The following is a 26,773-nucleotide window of genomic DNA, read 5'->3' as shown; positions in this document are numbered from 1 at the left end:
GGAGAAGATCTTCACTAGTCACGACAGACAAGGTCCTTATATCTAAAATATACTTTGAACTCAAAAAAATTAAATCCTCAAAGAAACCACCACCCAATTAATAAGTGGGCTAAAGACTTAAAGACTTCTCTGAAGAAGAAATAAGAATGGCCAATAGACCTATGAGTAAATACTCAAATTCTCTAGCCATAAAAGAAATGCAAATCAAAACAACATTGAGATTCCACCTCACCTCAGTTAGAAATCTAATAACAACAGATGCTGGAGGGGATGTGGCCAAAAGGGAACCCTACTGCATTGTTGGTGGGAGTGTAAACTTGTTCAGCCACTTTGGAAAGCAGTATGGAGGTTCCTCAAAAGATTCCACATAGAGCTCCCCTCTATGACGCAGCAATCCCACTTCTGGACATTAACCCAAACTGTAACAAACAAGGCCATACTAAAGCTAAAGGACCAACCCAGATTTCCCTCATTAGATAAGTGGATCAAGGAAATGTGGTGTGTGTGTATATATGAATATGTGTATATACATATATATATGTATATGTGTATATACATATATACATCTACATATATGTATATGTTGTATATATATATATATGTATATACGTACATATGTATATACATATATACATATATATATATACACATATATACACACATACACACACACACAATGGAATTCTATGCCTCCATCAGAAAGAATGACATTGCCCCATTGGTTAGGAAATGGAAAGAGTTGGAAAAAATTATATTAAGTGAAGTAAGACAGACCCAAAAAATATAGGTTCCATGGTTTCCCTTATTTGCAATAACTAGTATACATCTAGGATAATCTTACCAGACAAGCAGAAAAGGTCAAAAGTTATGTTCATAAGACCATGTAAGATGATAAAGGAAATGAATCCCAAGATAGGGACATAAGAGGTTTTATCTTTGTCGCTGTTGTTTTTAATGTACTATGTTTTGTTTCTTTTGTATGTTCTTCCCCTATGGTATAACCCCTGTTGTCCCTGTAGTTGATTCCAGTGCCCTGCATCTTATATATACATTTTTCTAATTTGGGGAGGGGAAGGGAAATAACAAAATGCTGAAACAAGGATACAGGTTGACACATTTTAACAATGAGGCTTATAAGACACTATGTTGAAAACAAACTTTACAACTTGGGGGGAGGAGAGGGAGGAGTTGGGAGGGAGGGAGGGAAGGTATGGCAGGAGAAAAACAAAGGAGGATAGGAAATATACTCATGTAACTATAACCCCTCTGTGCAGTATCTTTATAATAAAAAAATTTAAGTATTCACCAGGCAATTATTCACAATGAAAACCTCAGTGCCACCTAGAAAGTGTAACATTAGGTGAAGTGATAAGAGAGTGCAAAGCCCAAGTTTAAATGCCAGTATCATCAAAACAAACAACCTGACTCATCCAGCTAATTGTATGTTTAATACATTTCCCCTGCTATCAAGAAGAAAGGATGCCTTCTCTCACTACTGTCAGTCAACATAACACTGCAGATCCGGTCTCTGCAATAAGTGAAAGAAGTAAAAGGCATATAGATAGGAGAAGAAAAAAGATAAAACTATTCTTGTTTGAGGCTGATAGGAATCTATCAAAAATTCCCAATCTAAACAAGTTCAGCAAATAAGAAAGCACGAACAGCATGAACATACAAAAGCCAATGGGCATTTCCATGTTACAGGATAGTAAACCTCATTCTATTAAATATTCCACTACATTCTGTTAAGTATACCCAGAAGCAAAAAATAAAAGGCTGAAAGAATCATGAACCATGATTGCTATATTAAAAAAATGGAGAAAAAAAAGTCCTAAACTTTGTAAACTAAACACAAATATTAAAAACAAAATAAAAGTTATAAATGCCATCAAGTAGTCATAGTATATCAGGAATAGTCATAGTATATCAAATTTGTCACTTCAACCAAATTGCTGAGATAATCAACTTGTTCTAAGGGTCTAAGTATTTGTCTGAGATAAGAGCATCGGTACGGTTTGAATATGAAATGTTCCCCCAAGGCTTATGTGTTGAACAATTGGTTCTCTGCTAATGTCATTTTGAGAGGTTCTAGAAACTTCAGAAAATGTGGACTCGTGGAAGTATGTCAGTGGGGACATGTCTCTAGGTAGTAACCTGGTCCACAGTCCCTCACTCACTCTCTGCTTCCTGACATGGTGCCATAACGTTCTTTCTCACAATGGGATAAGTAAGCACAGAATGAACCCTCTGAGCCACCAGCTAAAATACATTCTTTGTCCCTTAAGTGGTTTGTGTCAGACATTTAATCATGGTGACAATAAAACTGACTAATGTAGACATGAAAACTATTAGAGATTTTTGAGAGACTATGCTTTAATACTAAAAAAGTTCATTAAATGTAAGCCCAGAAATATCAAGAGAATCTACTAAATGTGTTCAATGCTGACATTATATCTGAAAACATGGCTTTTATACAACTAATTAGTTGTATTAAATATAATTTATAACCCAACATTTTAAGAACTGTTATCTCTTCACATCTGTAATGCACAAAAATCCTATCACGAATTACATTAGAAATATTACTGTGAAATCTAGGTCTGAAATCTAAGACCAAATATACTTCAATAGTTACCAACCTTTCTACATTAACTGGCTTGTCAAATTTAAACAGGATGTAGTCTCCGGCTGTCGGGGTGATAGCCCAGAAGAAATCCTCTCCCATGTATGTTTTCTCCAGTGTATGTCCCTGGTAAACTTTCAAGGAAGTGGACACCTCTGCAGGTGGGTTTACATGGATTTTAAGAAGTAATGGTTTCATGTAATCTTTATCCTAGGGGGAGAGAATATATTTGCACTAAATAGCATTTATATTTAAGAAGAAAAGTAACAGTTCCACACTAAATAATAAATTGTACATCCATCAGAAACAACCAACCGTGAGTTTCTGAATTTTCCCAGACAGTGATGAATGCAGACCAACGTGTTGGAAAAGGGAAGGTCTGAATCGAATTCGTAGATTTGCTTTCTGTCTATCACAATGTTTCTAAACATAAAAAAATATTGGGGAGGGGGGGAAAAGACATCATTATTATATAATTAGCTGAAATCTTTTTTCTGGATCTATTTATCCTTTTATTGCTGTTTCTGTCCTTTCACATATCTCTTTTTCTTTTTTTATAAAAAAAATTTTTGGGGTCTGGTCGTGGGGTCTGAACTCTGGGCCTGGACACTGTCCCTCAGCTCTTCAGCTCAAGGCTAGCGCTCTACCACTTGAGCCATAGCGCCACTTCCGGCTTTTTTCTGCTTATGTGGTGCTGAGGAATCAAACCCAGGGCCTCATGCATGTGAGGCAAGCACTCTACCACTGAGCCAATTTCCCAGACCTCTTTTTTTTTTTTATAATTTTTTAATCGTCAAAGTGATGTGCAGATGTGTTAGTTATATAAGATAATAAACACATTTCTTTTCAAACCTATTACCCTTTCCCTTATTTTTCTCCTACTTGCTCCTCCCGCCCCTGCAACTTCCCTAAAAGTCCCTTCTGTAAGTTAAATATAGAAAAGTAGCTCCTTTCCACCTTCAGGAAGAATTCACTTACTGCATCTTTTTCAGGGTTGCAGACTTTCACCCAGAGAATATGGTCCAATAGCCAATCAATGGGTTTCTCCTTATAGAACATAAAGATGAATTCTACAATCAGAGTGAGATCTGGTGCTTGAAACATTTTACCTGAAAAGATATTCCCAGTCAATAGCTGTAATAAAGAAACTTTAGAGTTTTCAACTATCAGTCATCATGAACAGTTATCAAAAGCAAACAAACATGCTTTAGCTAAACATTCTCTTCAACTGTCATCTGGTAGACAGTGAATTTCTGAAACTATTACAAAAGTTACAACCTACTGACTCATAGGATTGGAATGGAAATAGCAAGCAAGTTTTTGCTTTCACATCTTACTGAGATGCTTCCCATAAAAGAACTTGAGAGGTTTAGATTTATTTTAAAAAGATATAAAAATCAATAAATGAGGAGCAAAACAACAAAAACGTCTCTTCATTTTGTTTTCATTGAACATTTCAAAAGCAGAGGTATTTCCTAAATCTCAAGTAAGTTTTATTTTATTTTGGTGCTGGGGACAGAACTCAGGCCTTCACACATGCTAAGCAAGTGTTCTTACCACTGAACTACAGCCCAAGTACTAACATTAAACTCTCTGCAAAGTACTATAGGCAGTACTATTCAAGAATACTACTGTGTTATATTTTTAGGTTTTGTTTGTTGCAGCGCTAGGGATCAAACCCAGATCCCTTGCACATGACAGGCAAGCATTATACTAAAAGCCTTAGTTGTTTTTAGACAGAGTATGTGCTACCATGACCAGGTCTTACTTTTTTTTCCTCCTCAAAAACTGGGTTTCATATTTACTAGGCAAGTATTCCACCATGTGAGCCATTCCCCCGAGTCCTTTTTGTTTTAGTGTTTTACAGACAGTTGTCTACCTCCAAGTAGCTGGGATCAGTTGAACATCACTTTATCTAGTTTGAGTGTGGTTTTTATTGTTGTTTTGTTTTGTGCTTGTATTGGGGTCTGAACTCAAGGCCTCACATTCTTTCTTGGCTTTTTTGCTCATGGCTGGCACTTTACTATGTGAATCATGCCCCCAGTTTCAGCATTTTGCTGGCTAATTAGAGATAAGGTCTCTCAGATTTATCTGACCAGGCAGGCTCTCAATCTTGATCCATAGTTCTCAGCTTCCTGAGTAGCCAGGATTACAGAGGTAAGCCACTACTAGCTGACTTCTGAGTATTTTTAAACATTTGTAAATTCTTTCATTTCTTCAGCTTTAAACATTCTTTTTCATAGCTGAATTTAGAAAATTAGCCTCCAAAAGTTCTTAAAATGAGCATCCCAACTAGTTAATGAAAGAAAAAAAAAAGTAACCACTCAATGAGAACTTCACACAGTGAATAAAATATCAAGAATTCATACATTAATAAAAATCCCAGGGGCTAGGAATGTGGCTCAGTGGTAGAATGCTTGCCTAGCATGCATGAAGCCACAGGTTCGATTCTTTAGTGCCACATTAAAAAAAAAAACCTGAAATGGCACTGTGGCTCAAGTGGTAGAGCACTAGCCTTGAGCCAAAGAATCTCAGAGACAGTCCAGGCCCTGAGTTCAAGCCCCATGACAGGCAAAAAAAAAAAAAAAAGAAAGAAAGAAAGAAAAGAAAAATCCCATGTGTTTCCAGGACTGTGATTGGCATAAGCAACTCTCTAGAGAACTTGTAATTCTCTCCAGAGAACCTTAGCAACCTCCAAATTCTGTCTTGTTCATTTTCATCATTTTATACAAAGAGTTTTACCTAAGTTAAATTTTTCTCAGAAATCCATTTCCATAGAAAAAAGCTTTAACAGGTACTGTGGTTCATACCTGTAATCCTAACTACTCAGGAGGCTGAGATCTGAGAATCACAGTTCAAAGCCAGCCTGGACAGGAAAGTCCATGGACTATTATCTCCAATTAACCACCAGAAAACCAGAAATGATGCTGTAGCTCAAGTGATAAAGCACTCGCCTTGAACTGAAGAACTTAGGGGCAGTGCCCAGGCCCAGAGTTAAAAAAAAAAAAAAAGAAAGAAAGAAAAAAGTTTTAGGACAGAAAAGACAATTAGCTTAATGTTCTGAAGCTTGGTTATTTAGAAAAGTAAATGAGTAAGAAAATTTTCTTACCAATAAAGCCTAGCTGGGAAAACTCTAGAATCATCCATTCCTCAGAAGAAAGTTGAAGTGCAAAATTTTTTATAGTATTAAAATAATTCTGTTTTACAATAATATCATCTTCAAGCTAGAGAAAATAGGACATCATTAATAAATCAAATTGGAGGAAAAGATACAGATAGAAGAATATATTATGGGAAAATCATATTTTCATCATGAAAATAAACAAACAATGGCCTAAAATGAAAATTAAAACTCAGAAGTAATTAAAAAGAAATGTGGAAAATAAGATGCTTTCTGTAGGTCAATTAAACCACTCCTTAACTGTGGAAAATAACAATGTAATCCTGTGAATTGCTCCTTTTTTTTTTTACATTTTATAATGCTCAAGAAGATTCCACACTATCTTTACATCTTTTGAAGAAAAATAAATTTTGTAAGCATTTACATTTTTGTCCTTTTTACATAAACCCATACCTACTCACAGGCCAGGTCCCTTCATTTTCCTACTTGTACCTCGATAGCTGAGTTCACCAACATAAAAGTTGGTTTGTGCCAGCTAGACAGACATCTTTTGTTATTGACACAGATGCGTATATAAGTCTTCCATCGCCACCTATTTAACAAAGCTGGAAATAGAACTCACAGTCTCATGCGTGCTAGGCAAGCACTTTTCCACTGAACTCTCATCAAGTTTTAAAACCATGCCCAGTGGCTCCTGCATGTAACCCCACCTACTGAGGAGGCAGAGAGCTGAGGATCATGGTTCAAAGGCAGCCCAGGTAAGAAAGCCCATAAGACTCTGTACCACAAATTAACTACCTAAAAAGCTGGAAGTAGAATTGTGGCTCAAGTGGTTAAGTGCCTTGAGCAAAAAAAAACGTAGGGACAACGCCCAGGCCCTGATTTCAAGCCCCAGGACTAGCATCAAATTTTATATATATATACACACACATATATATAATACATTGTATAGAATATTATGTTATATATGTATATATACATATATATATACACACATATATACATATATACACATATATATACACATATAGATTCACATGCAACTGTAGGAAACAATACAGTGAAGTCCTGAATATCCATCATCCAGATCTTCCAGCATACTCACAGAAGAGATCCCTGCCAGCACTCAGATACAATTCATTTACTCAAATGTCATCAGTTTTACTCTAATTAGTTCTGTGTATGTTCTATGCAATTTTACCATATATGTAAATTTGTGTGACCACCACCACAACAAGGACATAGAGAAGCCCTGTCCTGAAGATCCTTTGGGCTGCCTGTTTATATCCCCTCTGCCACTTTACTTACTTCCTCGACTTCCCAACACCTGGAGATTAGCAACTATTCTCCGTCACTACCCTTTTGCCAAATTAACAATGCTATATAGCGGGGCCTAGTTGCCCAGGTCTGTAAGCTCAGCACTCAGGAAGTTGAGGAAGGAAGTTCTCGAGCTGGAGGCCAATCTGAGTTACATGGAGACTTCAAGTGAAAACAGAAACAGCAACACCACCAAAAAACATACGTAGAACTATTTATGGAATTATATAGTTTATAACCTATTGAGACTGTTTATGGTAGGACTAATACCCTTGGGATCCAATTTGGTGCGTCAATACTTTCTTTTGTTTAATAGCCTTCCTATGGATGAGTAATAGTTTAACAAGCCACCTTCTGAAGCACACTGGGGGGATTGATCTGCAGTTAGGAGCTATTGCAAATAGAGCTGCTATGCACACTTATATGCAAGGTATTAGGGAATCTAAGTGCTTCTCAGACATCATGGCAAATCACTGAAAAATTCTAACATATCTCTCATTAGTGATTGGTAGTTTACAGAGGGAAACTAAATATCAAAATGCAAAACACTTCCCAGGGGCTAGAGGTATGGCTTCATTGTACAGTGCCTGTCTAGCACATGTGAGGACTTGAGTTCATACCCTGATACTACCAAAATAAATAAATAATGTTTCTACAGAACATAGTACCAGAGAAAGGGCTTATTCTATATATGAATTTATTTCAGAATGTTTAAGTGCAAGGAGAAAATAAAAACTAACGGGGGTGAAAGGAAACAAAGGTGAAGGGGGACAGGGATCAAAGTGAGATGAGTGAGAATATAACTTGCTTTATGCAAGCTTCATCTTTGGAATGCTATTGTTTTACATAGCTAAGAAGGAAGAAAACAACCCTAACAAGGGAATATAAACTAAAATAAGTGGAACTAGTTTTAACATCAACTTGGTGGCATGGTCACACAGAATAAAGAACTACTCAGGTAATTCTCAGGTGAAATCATTTTCACATGTGGTGCTGTGCATCTATTTGTAAGAGAAATATATTGTAAAGGGGAAAAGCAAAAAAAGTGTCTCAATAGAGACACTGTATTTTAGAGACACCAGAAAAAAAAAACCAATTGTTTTATCAGGATATTATTTTTTTAAAAAATAAAACAAGACTTTCAGTGTAAGGGAAAACCAAATACATATTTTAAATTTACAAGATTCTAATAACTTTATATATGAACTGAAAATATCAATAAAAGCTGAAAAAATACCCTTTTTATTGCTCAAACTGATAGAGGCAAGGACAAGGAAATAGCACCTTACAAGCCTACACCACAGCCTCCAAGAACAGTGGGGCTCCTTCAGGAAGTGACTGACTGCAGATCTGGGACAGGAAATGAACAAGCTATATCTGTCAACAAAGAAGTTATCAGAGATCAGAGGACTTAAACAGGAAGGATATAAAGTAGATGTGAAGCAGCTCCCTCTTGATTATGATGTATCAATGTGAACATGACTAAGAATAATTGCAATGTGCTGATGCATTACTAAGTGTGCCAAATCTCACAGAGGGTATGGTAAGTGACTTGATCCAGTGAAACTAGAAGGGGCCTGGGGTGGGGAGATAGGTACCCTGGAGCCACGCACCATGGCAGGGGTGGTGTCATCTTAGACCATAGCTGGCTAGAGCCCAGCTCTGCCATCCTCCCTTCCTCACATTCACTAGAAGGTTCACCGGCTCCTTCCAGGACTGCTGCGCTAACTACAAGGCCTGGAAGCTGGTGAGTTGTACAGCTAGTGGTTGTGACCGAGATTCAACACAAAATCCAACTTGAAGAAACACGTTGAACACAAACAAAAACCCAGCAAAAACAGTATGTATGCAAGAAGGTTGTAAATAAATACCAGCAGCTGGAAATACATCAGTGACAGTATACCAATGAGCCTCTGTTCAGATGTCCCCAGGATGTGGGAAGCCCCTTGCTTCACACCACTGGGTTAAAATGACACGCGAAGACAAAAACACAGACTGAACTTCTAAAATATGTGAGAGCAACCTATAAAGGTAATAACATGTGAAGTATGCCAGAGATGATAATACAAAGTAACACATGAAAACTCACATCTCAGAAAGGGATGTGTGTCCAAGAGAAGGCTATGGTAGGACCTACACAACTGTGTTCAATCTCCAGAGTCATATTCTCTCTTTCCATGAGGAAAATCACCCATTAGTGTGTGAACAAATGGCTATGGCAAAATGAAGTCTAACCAGACATGCTGTGGTAGCTGATCCTGACAAGAAGAAAATGAAGCTCAAAGTAAAATGATCTGTGAAAAACAGAGCTTGGCATCTCTTCTTAGTAGATACATTCCTTCTAAGGTGAAACAGGAGAAAGACTCATTTTTGTCTCAGGATGCAGGGTCGTGAAGCCATGTTGAAAACACTATGCCCTTGGCAGTTGCAATACTTAGCCCTCTACTGGGAACTACTTGGCCTCGATGAAGGACACCAGTGAGATTCTTCTCACTCAGGAGCTTTCTCCCACCCCACCTTTTTAAATCAAAATCACTGATGAGGAACGCATGGAAAAAAATTAAAATAAATGGCCACTACTGACTACTAGAGTACCAATTAAAAAAAAAAACTAATAGATAGAACTAAGCATTTATAACTCCTTTTCATCATAAGTAACTAACCAAACAATTAAGGGGAAAAATTCTTTATAGAGGAACTCAGTTTTGGACAGCATTAGAAATTACAGAATTAGAATATTGCTACCTGTCACTCTCTACTAAAATAATAGGCCTCAGCAAAAATAACTAATGGATATTGAAACTGGAAGAGAACGGCTCCTGGTGGTAACTAAGAGAAGAGCTGGCAACATGGAATTTGCTGTCTCTCTCTCGGCATCACACACCTGGGGCCACTGATAGAATGCCTCATTATGTGACATTGTAAGGAGTCCATGATTCAGGAATGCCTGAATCATGTCTTTGGAAGAGTATTCTAATTTAAGTCATTCATAATAAAGCAGCACATGAAGCTGTCCCTAGAAACTTCATTCCAAGTCATCGGCATGGTGTTAGGACAGTTGGTATTTTTCTTTCCCTTTCCATATATGTCCTTGGTGATTTGAGGTAACAATTCTATATTACCTTTTGACATGCACTGTTTTGGGGGGTTGGGAGAAGTGTGAGGAAATGAAACCAGCACTTCACATGTGTTAGGCAATGGCTCTACCACTCAGCTACATCCTCAGCCCATTTAAAGAACCATTTATTGTATTGTAACACTCCTCCCCCATCACCCATGCAACCATAAAGTCCCATCTCTAGGGACCAAGTTCTACAAAGACTGGGGTAATCTTAGCTTCCCCATCTCTCTGCCAAGTTTTCTACAGGTAACCACTTTGTAAATATTCAAAACTAACAGGATTTAAGGACTTCTTAGGTCAAATCATTTTCTAATTTTGTAGACAGCCGAACAGACTCATGGAAGAGCTCCTACAGAATGTACAACTAACTATTTAATTTGGGGGCAAACAGCACTCAAGAAAATTCATTTAATTTATCTTAGGTGCAGCTGAAAATGTAGAAGCAATCTAATCACTAACAACAATTACTACAATGTCTGAATAACACTTTAAGAACTTATTAAAAATTGTATCAATCCCTTTTATGGTATCTACAATATGTTAAATAATATAAAAACAGGTTATCAGTCAGTATGTATAATCTCTTGTAGCTATAAACGGATTATCTTAGACATCACCAAGATGGACAAGAAAATCCAGCCTTCCTTCCTCCAGAGACATGGTTTTAAAATTTAGAGTGTTCCGTACAAGTTCAATCTACATATAAATGTATATGAAAACATATACACCATATATCTGATGTAACCCCTTTGAACAATTAACAGTATAACAAAATGAATACTGAAGGTGAAATACATCTGAGGCAGGTGGGAGTTAAGGAAAGGAGATGGATAAATGGGCAAAAGAATAGTGGGTCATTAATATATGAAAATGGAGCTAGGAAACATGAAGAGATGAGGTTGACAGAGATATGGGAAGAGAATGATGGAAGAGAATGATGACAGGGATCCAGATGTTTTGTCCACATAAATTAACATGTTGAGCTGAAACTTCTTTGAACAACTTTTTTTTTTAATTTTTATTTATTTTTTATTGTGAGAACAACTTTTTTTTTAACCAATCCTGGGGCTTGAACTCAAATCCTGGGCACTGTCTCTGAGCTCCTTTTGCTCAAAGCTAGCACTCTACCACTCAAGCTACAGTGCCACTTCTGGCTTTTTCTGTTTATGTGGTACTGAGGAATCGATCCCAGGGCTTCATGCATGCTAGGCAAGCACTCTACCACTAAGCCACATTCCCAGCCCTGTACAACTATTTTAAATATATTTTAAATTATTAAATAAAATTAGAGCATTCAATAGCCAGAGCCCCTTTCCTTGAAAAGGGAATCAGCATGATTGGGAAGAAACACCAACTGCTGAGTTCTCTATAGGAGGGAAGATAGTAACACATTCAATGTCTTTGGATTCTGGGGGTACACCCCAAGGGACTTCTCTCTTTCCTAAATCCAAACAGTAACAGAAATAGGGCACCAAGCAGTGACAGGAATAGGCCCCAACTAGAAATTAAGAACAAAAGCTATTACCACCAGAAGCCTCAGTACCAACAGACACTAGGCAGAGAGAGCTCCAGTACTCTGGTTTAGTAGACCATCAGAGGCCTCAGTACCATCAAGGAACAGGAGAGGGAGCACCACAACAGAAATCAGAGGACAGAGTGCCAGAAAAGGCTTTAAAGGGCTCAATAATCTTTTCATAAGATGACTAAAATAATGCCTTGCAGTAAAATCAGACTGCAAAGGCTAAAAATAAGCAGTGAATTTGTAAATGCAAAAATCCCAAAAATAACAACAAAAAATACTGTCATAAGATACTTGGTGAATTGAAAAGGACAGCTAAATATCATGAAAAATGGTGTCTGACAGCATCAACAGACATAAACTATGGAGGAGAGCATATAGAAACTAGATATATGAAGAAATAAAACCTGAAAATTTCAGTAAAGGTCTTTAACAACAGACCTACCCAGGTAGAAGAAAGAATCAGCAAACTTAGAGACAAAACTTACAAAATTAATGATTTAGAGGAACAGACGGAAAAAGAATTTTTAAAATGATGGTATAAGGGAACTATGGGCACTGTAAAACAATATAAAGAAAAAACATCCCATTTGAAGAAATAATGGCTGAAACCTTATTAAATACAAATAGAAAATGGACATATAAATTCTCTACTATGCTAAATCTAAAGACACCAACACTAATAAACACCATAATCAAGTTTCCAGAGTTACAAAAAAAAAAGAAAAGAAAAAATAGGAAACAGGACAGAGAAAAGGACCCAACACACAAGGGGCCTCCCCTTATTAGGAGGAAGAAGCAGTACAGGGAACTGAACTCAGGGATCCTGCTTGTTAGGTAAGTACTCTTCCATTTAGGCCATACCTCCCAGTCTTTTTTTTTTTTTTTCAGTTGGTCGTGTGGCTTGGACACTGGGCTTGGGTGCTCTCCCTGAATTCTTCAGCTCAAGGCTAGCGCTCTACCATTTGAACCACAGCGCCACTTCAGGTTTTCTTGTGGTTAATTGGAGATAAGAGTCTCACCAACTTTCCTGCCCAGGCTGACTTTGAACTGCAATTCTCAGATCTCAGCCTCCTGAGTAGCTAGGATTACAGGCACGAGCCACCAGAGTCTGGCTCAGTCCTTTTGTTTTTAGCTTGATTTTCAGATAAAGTCTCATCTGATATTTATGCATTTTCATAAATGAATAAATTTCTGTGTACATGGATAGTAAAACTTACTATTAAAAAGTCCACATTACTGAAAGTGACCTACATAGTTAATGTAATCCCTACTCAAATCTTAATGGAATTTTCACAGAAATGAAAAAAAGTCCCTAAACTTTATATGAAATCTCTAGGGACTCCATAGCCAAATCTTAGAAAAGTATAAAGTTGGAGACCTCACACTAATTGATTTTAAATATACTATGATATAATAGTATGATATAATAGTATCCCAGTACAATATAAAAAGAGATATACAGGTTAACTGGGTGAAATAAAGCCCAGAAAGAAACCATTACATACATATATGGACAAATGATTTTCCACAAGTATGCCAAAAATACACAATAGGAAAGCACAGTCTTTTTCAAGAGTGCTGAAAAAAATTGGATAGTCCATATAGAAGAGTAAAACTGGACCCATATTTTATAGCATATACAAAAATAACTCAAAATAGGTTAAAAACATAAACAGAAGAGCTAAAATTATAAACAATAGAACTTTTTTTTTTTTTTTTTTTTTTTTTTTTGTCGGTCGTGGGGCTTGAACTCTGGGCCTGGGCACTGTCCCTCAGCTCTTCAGCTCAAGACGAGCGCTCTACCACTTGAGCTACAGCGCCACTTCCGGTTTTCTGGTGGTTTATTGGAGATAGGAGTCTCATGGTCTTTCCTGCCCGGGCTGGCTTTGAACCGCAATCCTCAGATCTCAGCCTCCTGAGTAGCTAGGATTACAGGCGTGAGCCACCAGCGCCCGGCTAAACAATAGAACTTTTGAGAGGTAAGGGTCTGGCTAAAATTCTTTAGGTAACTGAATTCATGCCTAACAGGGGATTGTAGGTGCCTAGCTGCTCCTTCATTCTATTTTACTCTCTAGTCATGAAGTGGGTGGTTTTTGCACACACTCTTGCCTTGATGTGAAACCTTAACCACAGGTTCTGTAAGTCAAAATAACTCCTTCTCTTTTTAAGTTTATCATCTTGGGAAGCTGATGTCAAATGTCATAGAGATATTCTCAACTCAATTTATCTTCCTATCCTGTGAAGTCAGGCTGTTTCCTTCTCTCTTCCTCCCCCTGAAGTTTCCCAGCCATTTCTTTTTTGATTAAGGGCCCCAGAGTGTCTTCTAACTACTCTCATCAAAATCATCTCCTAAGAAAGGATCTAAGAATGTCTACAGTAAAAAAATAAGAACTGGAAGCCTTACTGCCATACTGAAGGGAATTTACATTTTGAACAAGGGATAAACTCTCATTGGTTAAAGAAATAAAAATTCAAATTGTGGGATTTAGGCCTAAGTCATTAAGAAAAATGATATTTGAAAAAAGTAAGTATGGTTGTGTGTTTGTGTGTGTAAGCGCACGTGTGTACCAGTACCAGGCCTTGACTACTCATGGCTGGTGACAAATCATTTGAATCATATCACTACTCTAACATTTTGCATGTTGATTGAAGATAAAGTTTCTCCAACTTTTCTGCCCTGGATGGCTTCACACTGTGATCCTTTTATCTTGATTTCCTGAGTAGTGGCTAGTGGCTACTAGTGTCCAAAATACTCTTTAAAGTGTTGTCTAACTAGCTAACCCACAGTTCTTAGATCCTTTCCTAGGAGATTTTTGATGAGAGTAGTCAGAAAATACTCTAGGTCCCTTTAATCACAAAAGAAATGGCTGGGGAGCTGCTGGGCGAGGAGGAGAGAAGAAAACAGCCTTACTTCACAGGGAAGGTAGATAAACTGAGGTCAAAGAAACACATTTATTGTGCTTGCATAGAATTAGGGCCATAAAGTCAAAATCAGGATGCCAGAAGTGAATGCCAATTCTATTACCTTTATATAAATGAAATTACTATAGCTTAACACCAATTATTCTACCATGAGACCACTAAAATTATTGTAAGAAAATTCTTTAAAACTTGTGAAACAATTAAATCTGAGTTCACTGTAACAGTGGAGAGAGGAAGAAGGAAAGAGCAGAAGCGGAGGGGAGCAAAAGAGAAGGCAAGACTCAGTGAGCTGTGCACATGTTCACTCCACCACCTAGATGATGGCGTCTGTACTTGCTGAGCCAAGGACCTTGAAGGCCACATTCTCAATTACCATGGAGAGCCTCTGCTCTCTAAGATAGAATTAGCAACATATATTGCTTAGAAGGATTTATCATGGTTGTGAAACTTCCTGTTTTAATGAAAATATGCCCTTAGTAGTAATACTTTTTCTTTAGAGATGTGAAAAACATTTTTAAAAAAACACACTTACCTGAATGTAATATACACCCTTTTCCTGAGCATACATCATTAGAAAACAATAATCCAAGTTTTGCTTTGTTCTCCATCTGAAATAGTTTCACAAGATAAGTTAAGAATCAGCTTTAGGACTGGGAATGTGGCTCAGTGGTAGAATGCTTGCCTAACATGCATGAAGCCTTGGGTTTGATTCCTCAGTACCACATACACAGAAAAGGCTGGAAGTGGTGCTGTGGCTCAAGTGGTAGAGTGCTAGCCTTGAGCAAAAGGAGCTCAGGGACAGCACCTAGAATCAGAGTTCAAGCCCCAGAACTGGCAAAAAAAAAAAAAAAAAAGAATCAGCTTCAAATTTAGTAAAATAAGATTGAATGCATTGGCCTCAAGAGTCTATTGTAATAAACATACACAAGATAGACAAAGAAAATTCATTTTCCCTAATGAAGCCTTAATGAGGGTATATTCCTAAGAATACTAATTCTCAAGATGTGTGAATAAAACAGGAGTATCATATAAGTCAGTATGGAAAACACTGTATATGTAACCCTCTTCTAGAACTGTTTTAGAACATTAGAGCCATTAGAAGATCCAGTTGGAAAGATGTAACTTTTTTTGTTTTTGTAGTGCTAACAATAGAACCTAGAGCTCCATACATGCTATGCAAGTGTTCAACCTCTGAACTATTCCCTATCAGTCCAAGAAAAAAAAACACTTATTTTCCAAACTTCCTTGATCATAGGTCTTTCTTTTAGTAGCCTCTTGATATTTCATTGATCTAGTGCCTTTACATTTTAAAGACTGTTACTCTGGTGTCCAGGGCTGCCTTTTGCAAACAGGTTTCACTTAATACACACTGAGCTGAGTACAATGGTATGTATTCAACTGGGCACTGTGGCTCACAAAAGTAAGCTACCCAGCAAGTAACAATCATGAGTATCATGATTCAAGGCCAGACTGTATAAAAAGCTAATGAGACCAATAAAAAGTTGGGCATGTTGACTGCACCTGTCACAAAGCTATACAGGAAGACTAATAAATAGGAGGATCATACTCTAACTCTGGGCATAGATTTGAGACCCTAACTGAAGCAAAAAAAGGGCTGGGTGTGTGGCTCAAGTGGTATAGCATCTCCCTGGCAATCACAAAACCCTGAGTTCAAAATCCTAGTACTAGCTGGGCACTGGTGGCTCACACCTGCAATCCAGAAGATTACAAAAAGCTCTTCAGAAGGCTTAGACCTGGAGGATTTTGGTTCAAAGTCAGCTCAGGCAGAAAAAAACATCTCATAGATATTTCTTATCTTTGTTAGCCAGCAAAATGGATGGAGGCATGACTCAAGTAATGAAGCATCACTTGCACAAATGCTGAGCAAAAGTACAAGGCCCAGAGTTCCAGCCCACACCTCCCCCCCAAAAAATCAGTACTGCCTAAAATAGGTGTATGCAATGAACAAAGAATAAATATATTAAATATATTAAACTTATAAATATATTAAACTTATAATACCAGTTTTCTGAGCATTTCTGATGGCCTATAGAAACACACTGACTAGTGTTGAGTAACAATGGTTCTAAGTCATTTCAAGAAAACACAGTAAGAAGCCAGGCACCAATGGCTCATGCCTCTAATCCTAGCTACTCAGAGGATCTGGATTTGAAGCCAGCCTGAGCAAAGTCCTTGAGACTCTGAACTCCAATAAACTACTCAGAAAAAGCCAGAAGGAGAGCTGTGGCTCAAGTGGTAGAGCAAAAAGCAGCTGAAGAACAGTGCCCAGGTCTTGAGTTTAAGACCCAGGACTGGCACAAAAAAAAAGAAAGAGAAGGAAAAGAAAACACAGTAATATCAAGGCTCACACTATGCTCTCATTCAAATTAAGAAAATTCCTTCAGAATATATTTCACAAGCAGTCCTGAACTTAAAAGTAATGAGGCCACCTAGAGTATTTCCCAAACTTAATCCCAAAATACTCTAAGCTTTGATGAACAACTATTGTAGACATCAAACTGACATGAACAGAGTATTTTAAATGACATACAGCTCACCTTACTCTTTCTTTAGAGTCTCCAAATGTCTCCTTCAGGTTTGTCAGGTCAGGGTAATAGCTTTCAGGAGGCGATATTATTTCCACCAAACCAGAGCTGATTTCTTTAGAAAATCTATTGTGAGAAAGGTCAACTAAGTTATTTAAATTCTATGAGATTTCATTTGTCTAATGCTCAATGTACTGGATCTAACATAACACATCTGTAGGTATGTATAGCAGGTTATGTGATCACAAAGTGTTCGGTGAAGTAGTTCATCCCTGACTGATATCATTTACTAGAAAATGCAGGTTTCTGTAACAGCCTAAGTTTTTGCCTTTGTTTTTTTCTAACAATGCTTTTTAAAACAGTGTAGAGATGCCACTATCCTTAAAGTAGCATTAAAAACCCTGGGCAAACTGTAGGCATTATATTCCTAAAACGAATCAGAATTTAAAGCAAACATATGAAGTTCTCACAGGAAATAAAGAATTGAAGAAAGAAAATAAATGAGTATTTGTGTGCATCCAAATACATTGTTCATGTAAAGTTCAAGGTTCTATTTTCAGGACACTTTAGTTGTAGGTTATAGTATTCAGGGCATTCTAAATTAGTTCCTCTCAAGTGGGGACAATTTCATCCTTCCTGAGGACACTGTGGTTGTCCTAACTGATGAGCAATAACACCCTTAACAGCTTATGGATAGGCACTCAGAGTTTGTCCAACATTCCATATGCACAGATACCCCCTACAATAAAGAATTCTCTAGCCCTTTGGGCTAGAAAGGGCTTTTGCTGAGAAAACCTTTTTAAAAGTTTTGAAACCATTTCTTTTTTATATACTTTTTATTGTAAAAATACTGTACAGAGGAGTTACAGTTACATGAGCAAGGTAATGAGTACATTTCCTATCAAGCATTGCTACCTACTCCTTTGTTTTTCCCCTACCATCCCTTCCCTCCCACCTCCACAACCACACTTCCCCCTCACCTCACCTCCACCCCTCCCACCCCCGCCTAAATTGCAAAGTTGGTTTTTCAACACAGTGTCTTGTGCATCTCATTGTTACAATGGGTCAACCTGTATCCCTATTTAAGCATTTTGTTTTGTCCCTTCTCCTCTCCAAACTAGAGAAGTGTATATACAAGATGCAGGGCACCAACATCAAATACAGTGAAATCAGGGGTTATACCATGGGGGAGGAACATACAAAGAACAAAAAAATCACATGGTACATTATAAATACCCATTTCTTTACAAATGGTACTATATCATTCTTCCTAATGGAAGAGAGAAGTTCCATATGTGTATATATGCCACATTTTCTTGATCCATTCATCCACTGAGGGGTATCTGGACCAATTCCATACCTTTGCAATGATGAATAGTGATGCAATGCACATGTCTGTGCTGGTGGCTTTACTGTATGCTGGTTTGGAATCTTTTGGATAAGTGCTCAGGAATAGAATTGCTGGATCATTGGGTAGTTCTATGTTTTTTTGAGGAACTTCCATACTGCTTTCCAGAGTGGTTGAACAAATTTACATTCCCCCCAACAGTGTATTAGGGTTCCCTTTTGGCTGCATCCTCACTAGCAAGTGTTATTGTTTTCTTGGTGACAGCCACTCTAATTGGGAGAGGCGGAATCTCAAGTCAGCCAGCCAGGCCAAGAGAGATAAAGGGTGATGTTTTCCTTTCCATGTGGAAGCTCTATTCAGCGTATAAACTTGTAAGTAAATATGTTGGGTGTTACGCAAGTGCATACAAATGTGTTGACTGACATATGATCGATTCAAGGGAGAACTCAAATAATTTAATTCCTTAGAAAAGCAGTCAGAGTTCAACAAAATAAACACTAGGATGCAGGTATTGAAAGGGATGGAATGGGGTCAAGGGATGCAGTCAAGAATCCAATGTATATCCTATAAAATTAAGATCTTCCCTCCATCTTCTTAGTAGGTGAGAATGTTGAAAGGAGTGACATTAATCAAGATGCATTGTACTTATAACCTGCTTTATTAAATGGCAACTCCTTTGCATAACTACTTAAAAGTTAATCAAAGTTTTGAATTCAACTCACTGGCGCAAACATAAAGTCTTTTGTATTCTCATTTTTCAATTCTCCACAAAATGAGTATGTATCTGCCTTTGCACAATATTTCTTGGTGCTTAATTGTACTTTTATTCTCCTGGCCTTGCCTGCATATTTAGAAAGAAGCAAATCAACAAAATAACTACATATGTTCACAAACCTAGCCAAGTGGTCTCTAGGAAGGAAAATCAGGAACTATTATCCTAGTTCCTTATTTAAGTATTTATACTATTGTGTTCTAGGCAGACTACCAAAAAAACTTAGCACTTAAAGAAAATCTAACAAATTACAATTTAATCCTAAGCTTTCTATAAGTTACCTACTATAATCCCTGCCCACAGGAAATTGGTAACCAATCTTTGCCAAACAGAGCAGATTTAGACATGGTTTACAGCACATAAGTCTATAATGATTACATTAATAGCTGTCCTGACAGCTTAAAAAATTACTTGATAGAGGGTAAAAGATTTTAAACAATCTCAAGAATAGACTTTAAATTGACAGTGTTATATACATATGATATTTAAATCTCCTCTACAAATGCAATATGCCTATTTTATCCCCTCAGATCACTGAATTTTTTTTGGGGGGGGGTACGGTCGTGGGGCTTGAACTCAGCCTGGGCGCTGTCCCTCAGCTCTTCAGCTCAAGGCTAGCACTCTACCACTTGAGCCACAGCGCCACTTCCGGCTTTTTTCTTTTTTCTTATGCGGTGCTGAGGAATCGAACCCAGGGCCTCATGCATGCAAGGCAAGTGCTCTACCACTGAGCCACCTTCCCAGCCCCAGATCACTGAATTTTTAAATGACAATTTGAAAAATCACTGACAGGCCAAAGAGCAATGAACTCCACAGAGAAATGAATAAAGACATGCTGTTATAGCAAAAAATCGAAAGATAATAGCAACAAAAATGTTTCAATTTCCATCTTAGGAAGGACTTACTCTTTCTCCAGGTTGGTTACAACACCATGCACATAATCAGTATCTGTCTGGGAAAGAAAAAAAAATTATACCTACATTCATGCTTTTATAATGTTTAGTTTAACCTACAATAATTAAATGAACAAGAGATAAAGGATAAAATACACTGAAATTATTATTTTTGGGGGGGGGTGTCTGGTCATGGGGCCTGAACTCTGGGCCTGGGTACTGTCCCTCAGCTCTTCAGCTCAAGGCTAGCGCTCTACCACTTGAGCCACAGCGCCACTTCCGGCTTTTTTCTTTTTGCTTATGTGGTGTTGAGGAATTGAACCCAGGGCCTCATGCATGTGAGGCAAGCACTCTACCACTGAGCCACCTTCCCAGCCCCCACACTGAAATTATTACATTAAACTTCTAGTCAACTTATGGGATCTGCTTTTCTATATTGTTCTATTACACTGCACTTGTGTCACTGACTACCTACTAATAGAGTAAAAGCAAACTTCTAAGTTATTATTTCTGAATGGCAATGTTCATTACAAAAACAACACAGAAACAATGTCAGCTTCTCCTGAAACATCTGAACTTTAAGTAGCAAGTAACCATAATGACAGAGACAGCGATCTTAGTTGGAATCAAGAAACACAGGTTCAAGATTTGCCTCTGTTAACTACTATACTGTATAAAGTTAGTTACTTCTCTGACCTGTAGCTTTTTATATTAAAAATGTAAGAGAAAAGAAGATTTCAGGAACTATGAAATTCAATAATAAAAGTATAAAATAAAAAGTTGCTATATACTCTGTTATTATACTGATACTGAGATCCCAAATCAAAAGCACTATATCCACATTCAGAAATAAATGGTTATCAGACCTATATAATGTTCAAAGGATCGGTGACTAAAAAAATCCAATATTCTGAATTATAAATTTTGTGACAAGTCGCACACATGCTCATTTCTCAAAGCGTATTCAAGATATATAAAATGACTTCATTATCAAGGCTCAAGCATTTACTACCTGAGGGGGGAAAAGAAAGAAAGATAGATAGATAGATAGATAGATAGATAGATAGATAGATAGATAGATAGATAGATAGATAGATAGATCCTGGAATATAAAGTATTAAATCATTTAGCCTGGGTGCTGATGGCTCTTTCCCATAATCTTAGCTACTCAGGAGGCTAAATTCTAAGGATCATAATTTGAAGTCAGCCCAGGCAGGAAAGGTCATGATACTCTTGTCTCCAATTAACTACCAAAAAGCTGGAAATGGAACTGTGGTTCAAGTGATAGAGTTCTAGCCTTAAACAACAACAACAAAAAATTTAGAGACAGTACCCAGACCCAGAGTTCAAGCCCCATGACCAGCACACAACCATATATACAAAGTCATTTGGGGGCTGAGCTGGGGAAATTGCTCAATGGTAAAGAATCTGCCTAGAAAAATGTAAGACCCAAGTTAAAGGCCCAGAACTACCCTCGCAAAAGAAAGTTACTAAGATGTTTTCTGTATAAGTATTTTAACTACATTTTTTATTTGTTGGACTTTCAATTTTTTATTAAGTTTAAAGACTTAAGAGAAAGAAATCTTAGTTCTACATATTCAAATTTTTAAAAGGAACTTTGAAAACACAAAACACATATAGATGAAAACCTATATAAGCACAAACATTTACAAAAAAATATATAGCCACTGAGTAGGCTATACTTTTGAATACGAAGTTAACCATGTTCATGTAAATAATAATATACCTAGCAACAATCTGAAATTCACTTAGTGAGTACTAAATTTTGCCTGTCTAAAGAAAGGGGAATACAAAACAAAGACTGGCTCCCTCTCCCTAGTAAGCTGAGTACAGAAAAGAATCAAGAATAAGGTTATATGAATACATATCTGCTATGCTATGTGCAATCCCATTTATGAACCAAAGTGATCTATATAGAATAAAACTCATAATCCTTATGTTGCTTGCTAATTGACATACCTAGCAAAAGATTCATTTAAACAATTGCAATTCACATCACATTTATACAAGAGATCGATTCTTTCTGGTTTCTGCTAACAGGACTGTTCTGGACAACACTAAAGGAAGATAATCCTATGACCAATCTAGAAGCACAGGTCCGGAAGAAAGGCAACCATTTGCTGATCCTGTAGCTTGCTCAGGTTAAGTTGAGAGCAGTTGCTACTGGTTCTTTTTAAAAGGCATGTCATACTTTTAAAAGACAGTGCTATTAGCCAAGTATGAGAATGTATCTGTGATTTTCAAACCAGGGTACATATATTTCAGGAATATAGGAATAGGATACATGGACAGGAAATAAAATAGAAGTAAAAAAGCAAAAGAAGAAATAACATTTATTCCTGGAGAAGTAAGTGTTCTCACAATTAAGTACAATATTTTTATATTAAAACTAATAGATTATACATGTATGCTGAAACATAAACATTTAAATGAAACATTTAAATAAAAACATGAACCTTCTGAGGCCGGGTGCCAGTGGCTCACGCCTGTAATCCTAGCTACTCGGGAGGCGGAGATCTGCGAATCCGGGTTCAAAGGGAGCCCAGGCAGGAAAAGTCCATGAGACTCTTATCTCCAATAAATCACTAGAAAACCGGAAGTGGTGCTGTGGCTCAAGTGGTAGAGCACTTGCCTTGAGCTAAAGAGCTGAGGGACAGGGCCCAGGCCCAGAGTTCAAGCCCCACGACCGATCAAAAAAATAAGAAAAAAGTTGCAAAGGTCACAAAATGTGACTCTTTTTATATGAAATATCCCAAAGGAAATGGAGTGACAAAGGATGAATAAATAAAGCAAGTGTACTCACTGGAGACTATGCTGAAAATTAACTATACACCTTGTGGGTGGGGATGGAAAACATTAAAGAGAGCCAATGAACAGGTTATACTATCAAAAAAATGTATTTTTTTATTGTGAAAATACCATACAGAGGGGTTACAATTACATGGGCAAGATAATGAGTACATTTCTTATCAAGCATTGTTGCCTCCTCCTTTGTTTCCCCTTCCCATCCAAGAAATCTACTTTTTACCTGACTTATATAATAAGTGAGGTAATCACCTTTATAATAACAATAAAAATTTAAAACTAAAAAAATAAAAATAAAGAAAAACATCCATAAGGATAGGAAGTAGATTGATGGATGTCTAGGATTAAAGGGAATGGAAGAGTTGATGGGTAAGGCTAGGAGTATTTTAGGGTGATGAAAATGTTCTAAAATGGTACTAGGTGATAGCAGTATAACCCTGACATTAAGTGGATAAATTTGAGTTATCTGAAGTACAAGCAAGAAATAAAAAAGATAAGAATATAAAACTGAGAATGAAATTAAACATAAAGAAACAAACATTTCAGGCAACACATACGAAAATATGAAGGACGTAGTCATGGAGGGGGTCTATATGTAAAACTTGAATATACAAACCCAGAAGGAATGATATCAGCTAAATAGTGGAATCAGAAGTCTCAGGCTCCACTCTCTACCACAGAAAGTTCAACTTTTAACTATCTACAGATCAGATTTCTAAAAAATCCAATTATTTAGAAAATTATTACCAAGGCCCTTTGGGCCTATTAACATAATAGAGAGGATTTCCCTAGATTCACGGTTTCTTTGAGGGGGGAAGACAGTCATCCAGCATTTTTTTTCTGATTGAACTCAAGGCCTTGTACTTGCTAGGAAAATCTTAAACTAAGCCAAATCCCCAACCCCTCATCCAGCATCTTTAACATACTGGGAGATACCCCAGTAAATCCACTCTGGTTTCACCTCACAGGGAATATTAGAGACAGTGGCACAACCAAACCACCAAGGTCAGGTAAGAACAAAGAAAGGATACAAATTAAAGGGACTACTACTTGGACTGTAGTAGCTACTCTGTGTTCCTACTAGCTATGGTTCCTAATCAGAGATAACAGCTAACTTCCTATCCTATCCACAAAAGTAAACTGATCATCTTTGTTCCACCTAGCTTGAGTCACTGAATGAGTCTCCATGCTCAGCCTTATAGCCAACACCAACGACAACATCCATCTCTGCACACTTCACCAGAACTATACCTTCATAGGAATAGACCTTCCTGAACACAAAAACAGTGGCTCCTCTTAGCTAAAAAGCCCCCTTAGACTCTCTAAAGGCAGAAAGATTCCTACTTCCCAACATTTTAGAGAAGACACCTCAACTCAATCAAATGCTCAGCCCATGGAACCAACCTGATCGCAAAGCAGTCCTCACCTATGCATTTATCAGGAATATAGCCTCCAATCCGCCAATACTGAATAGCAACTTTGCCAAAACTTGGAGCCAAGTCTAAAGTCCTACCCAAGTGCAGATTCCAAATAATGGAATTATGATTTGCCAAGAAACTATCATAGAATCAGCCAACATTATATCCAACTACAGAATTCAAAATAACTATGCCTATCTAGTACCATCACCAGCCTTTTCTTCAGAACCACAGCTGGCTAAGCAATAGTAAAGGAATATCTATAAAGGCCAGAAGAGGAGCTGTCTCCTCAAATGCAAAGAAAATTACTCAACATAAGAAACCAGGAACCAGGAAATCCTTCCTTACACCTATGCCTCACAAGAAAAAAAAAATCCAGTAACAGACCCAAAAGACATCTATGAAATGACTAATAAAGAATTTAGAACAATTTTCTTAAGTTCAGTGAATAATAACAATATCAAATAGAAAACTTAAGTGAAAGTTGGAAATTACCAAAAGCAAGAAGTTAGACAAAGCAACGGGAATTTTAAAAATAGAAAGAAATATAATAAACTGAAATTTTTAATAGAAAGATAAAACATTAAACTAGATCAAACAAAAGGATGATTAATTAGAAGTCAAAACTTTGAAATTACAAAGTTAGAGGAAAGGGCAAAAGAAGAATTTTTTAAAAAAATAGAGAAAGCCCACATGAGGAGACTATCAAGAGTCCAAATCTTCACAGAATAACAGCTGCAGAAGGAGGAAAAGAGACAGAAAATATAAAGTGATGGCTGAAATATCTTTCTAATTTGGAAGCAAAGAAAAATGAAGCACTCATAGTATAGAGGTCTCCAATAAAATTCAGCCCCAAAGAGGAATTCACCAAGACATATAATAGTCAAGCTATCAAAAAGAAAGATAGCTCAGTAGCAGTGTCCCCTGCCTATAATCTTAGCTACTTGGGAAACAGAGAATGAGAGGATTTGAGGCCAAACCAGACAAAAACTTCAACTGCTTTTCTAACTGTAGCTAGGCACAGTAGCATGTGCTTGTCCTCCTTAATTATGTGGGAGGCAAAGACTGGAAGTTCCAGGCCAGCTTGGGCAAAAAAGTTCACAAAACTCCATCTCTTTAGAAGGAAGCTTGATGTGGTGACAACTGTCAATTCCAGCAACTACAGGAAGCCTTAAGTAGGTCACTCACAGTCCAGGTGTACACTGAGCAAGAAGCAACATCGTTTTTTATAAATAAATATTTGTTATGAAAGTCAATAAAACTTAGAAAACCATAAAAGTTAAACATTAAAGCATATGATGACATCACCAGTGTTAAAACCTCTCATTGTTCTGGACTACCTAGGCATGGGGATAAAGCAACAGTGGGTCTTTTCGTCTTTTGGCTTAACATTGTGCTTCTATGTAAGTCAATAAAGAAGCAACATCTTATCTTTAAAAATCATCAGCAAAAAACAGGCTGGAGGCCTGGGGCAACTGTAGAATGCCTGCCTAGCAAATGTAAGGCCCTGGGTTCAAACCTGAGAACTGCTTTTAAAATGAGAGAAAGCACAAAGAGGTAAGAAACACATCATATATAAAAGATTGCCAATACAATTATCAACTGATTTCTCAGCAGAAAACCCAAAGGAGTATAATTTTATATTCAAAAATATGTAGGAAAAAAGTAGTCTTTCAGAAATAGAACACTAAAATTTCCCCAAATAAAACCTAAGGGAGTTTATAATTTTACACCAATTGCTGAAGGGAGATCTTTAAGCTGAAACAAAAGGCCTCTCAATCTCATGGAATATACAAAAGGACAAAATTCAACGACAGAAGTAAAACAGCCATATTCTGAACACTAGGACTGCAGTTTATGATGTATACAGAAATTTTCTCTCTAGTATGAATATTAATAACTACAGATAAAATAAACTGCCAAAGTATACAAATTACAGAATGATATAAATTCTCATGTCATAAACATAAGCAGTGAGAAGAGAATAAGTGTGTAGAGTTATTTTATGCCATCAAAGTTGTTATCAGATTGAAAAAGGTTGTTACAAGTACAAGTTGTTCTATGTAAGCCTCATGGTAGTTGCAAAGCAAAAATCTTTAACAGAAACAAACAAAAGAAAAAGGTGCGGAAAACACATCACTACATTAAACTACAAACATCAAACTACAAAGGAAGACAGGAAGAAAAGGGGGAAAAATATTTATAATCAAAAACAACTAGAAAAATCATAGTAGTAACTCCTTATCTATCAGTAAGTGCCTTGGACGTAAATGGATTAAATTCTCCAATTAAAAGACTTAGTTGAATGAAAAGTTAAATAAATTTTAAAAATAACATGGCCCAG

The 26,773-nt window shown here is 37.1% G+C and overlaps 1 protein-coding gene and 1 pseudogene across 2 annotated transcripts in view; one reads left to right on the top strand and one right to left on the bottom strand.

Moving 5' to 3' along the window:
• LOC138825019 (alpha-1,3-mannosyl-glycoprotein 4-beta-N-acetylglucosaminyltransferase A) overlaps window positions 1–26,773 on the bottom strand; it is a 96,169-nt gene that overhangs the window by 8,539 nt on the left and 60,857 nt on the right. For both annotated transcript variants that reach the window (XM_070019373.1, XM_070019374.1), the window contains exons 5-11: window positions 20,198–20,244; window positions 17,185–17,298; window positions 15,159–15,234; window positions 5,733–5,847; window positions 3,602–3,732; window positions 2,939–3,046; window positions 2,640–2,833 (exon numbers count right to left, since the gene is read on the bottom strand). In XM_070019373.1, the coding sequence (XP_069875474.1) occupies window positions 2,640–2,833; window positions 2,939–3,046; window positions 3,602–3,732; window positions 5,733–5,847; window positions 15,159–15,234; window positions 17,185–17,298; window positions 20,198–20,244 (785 nt within the window). The remainder of the gene's footprint in view (window positions 1–2,639; window positions 2,834–2,938; window positions 3,047–3,601; window positions 3,733–5,732; window positions 5,848–15,158; window positions 15,235–17,184; window positions 17,299–20,197; window positions 20,245–26,773) is intronic.
• On the top strand, window positions 7,991–9,984 carry LOC138825026 (transcription factor IIIA pseudogene; annotated as a pseudogene).

This window comes from Dipodomys merriami, unplaced genomic scaffold, assembly GCF_024711535.1.
Source record: "Dipodomys merriami isolate MVZ:Mamm:240054 unplaced genomic scaffold, mDipMer1.0.p SCAF_1315, whole genome shotgun sequence".
In the NCBI taxonomy this organism is placed as follows: domain Eukaryota; kingdom Metazoa; phylum Chordata; class Mammalia; order Rodentia; family Heteromyidae; genus Dipodomys; species Dipodomys merriami.
Note: the sequence above shows the minus strand (reverse complement) of the source record. Positions and strands in the feature narration are given on the sequence as shown.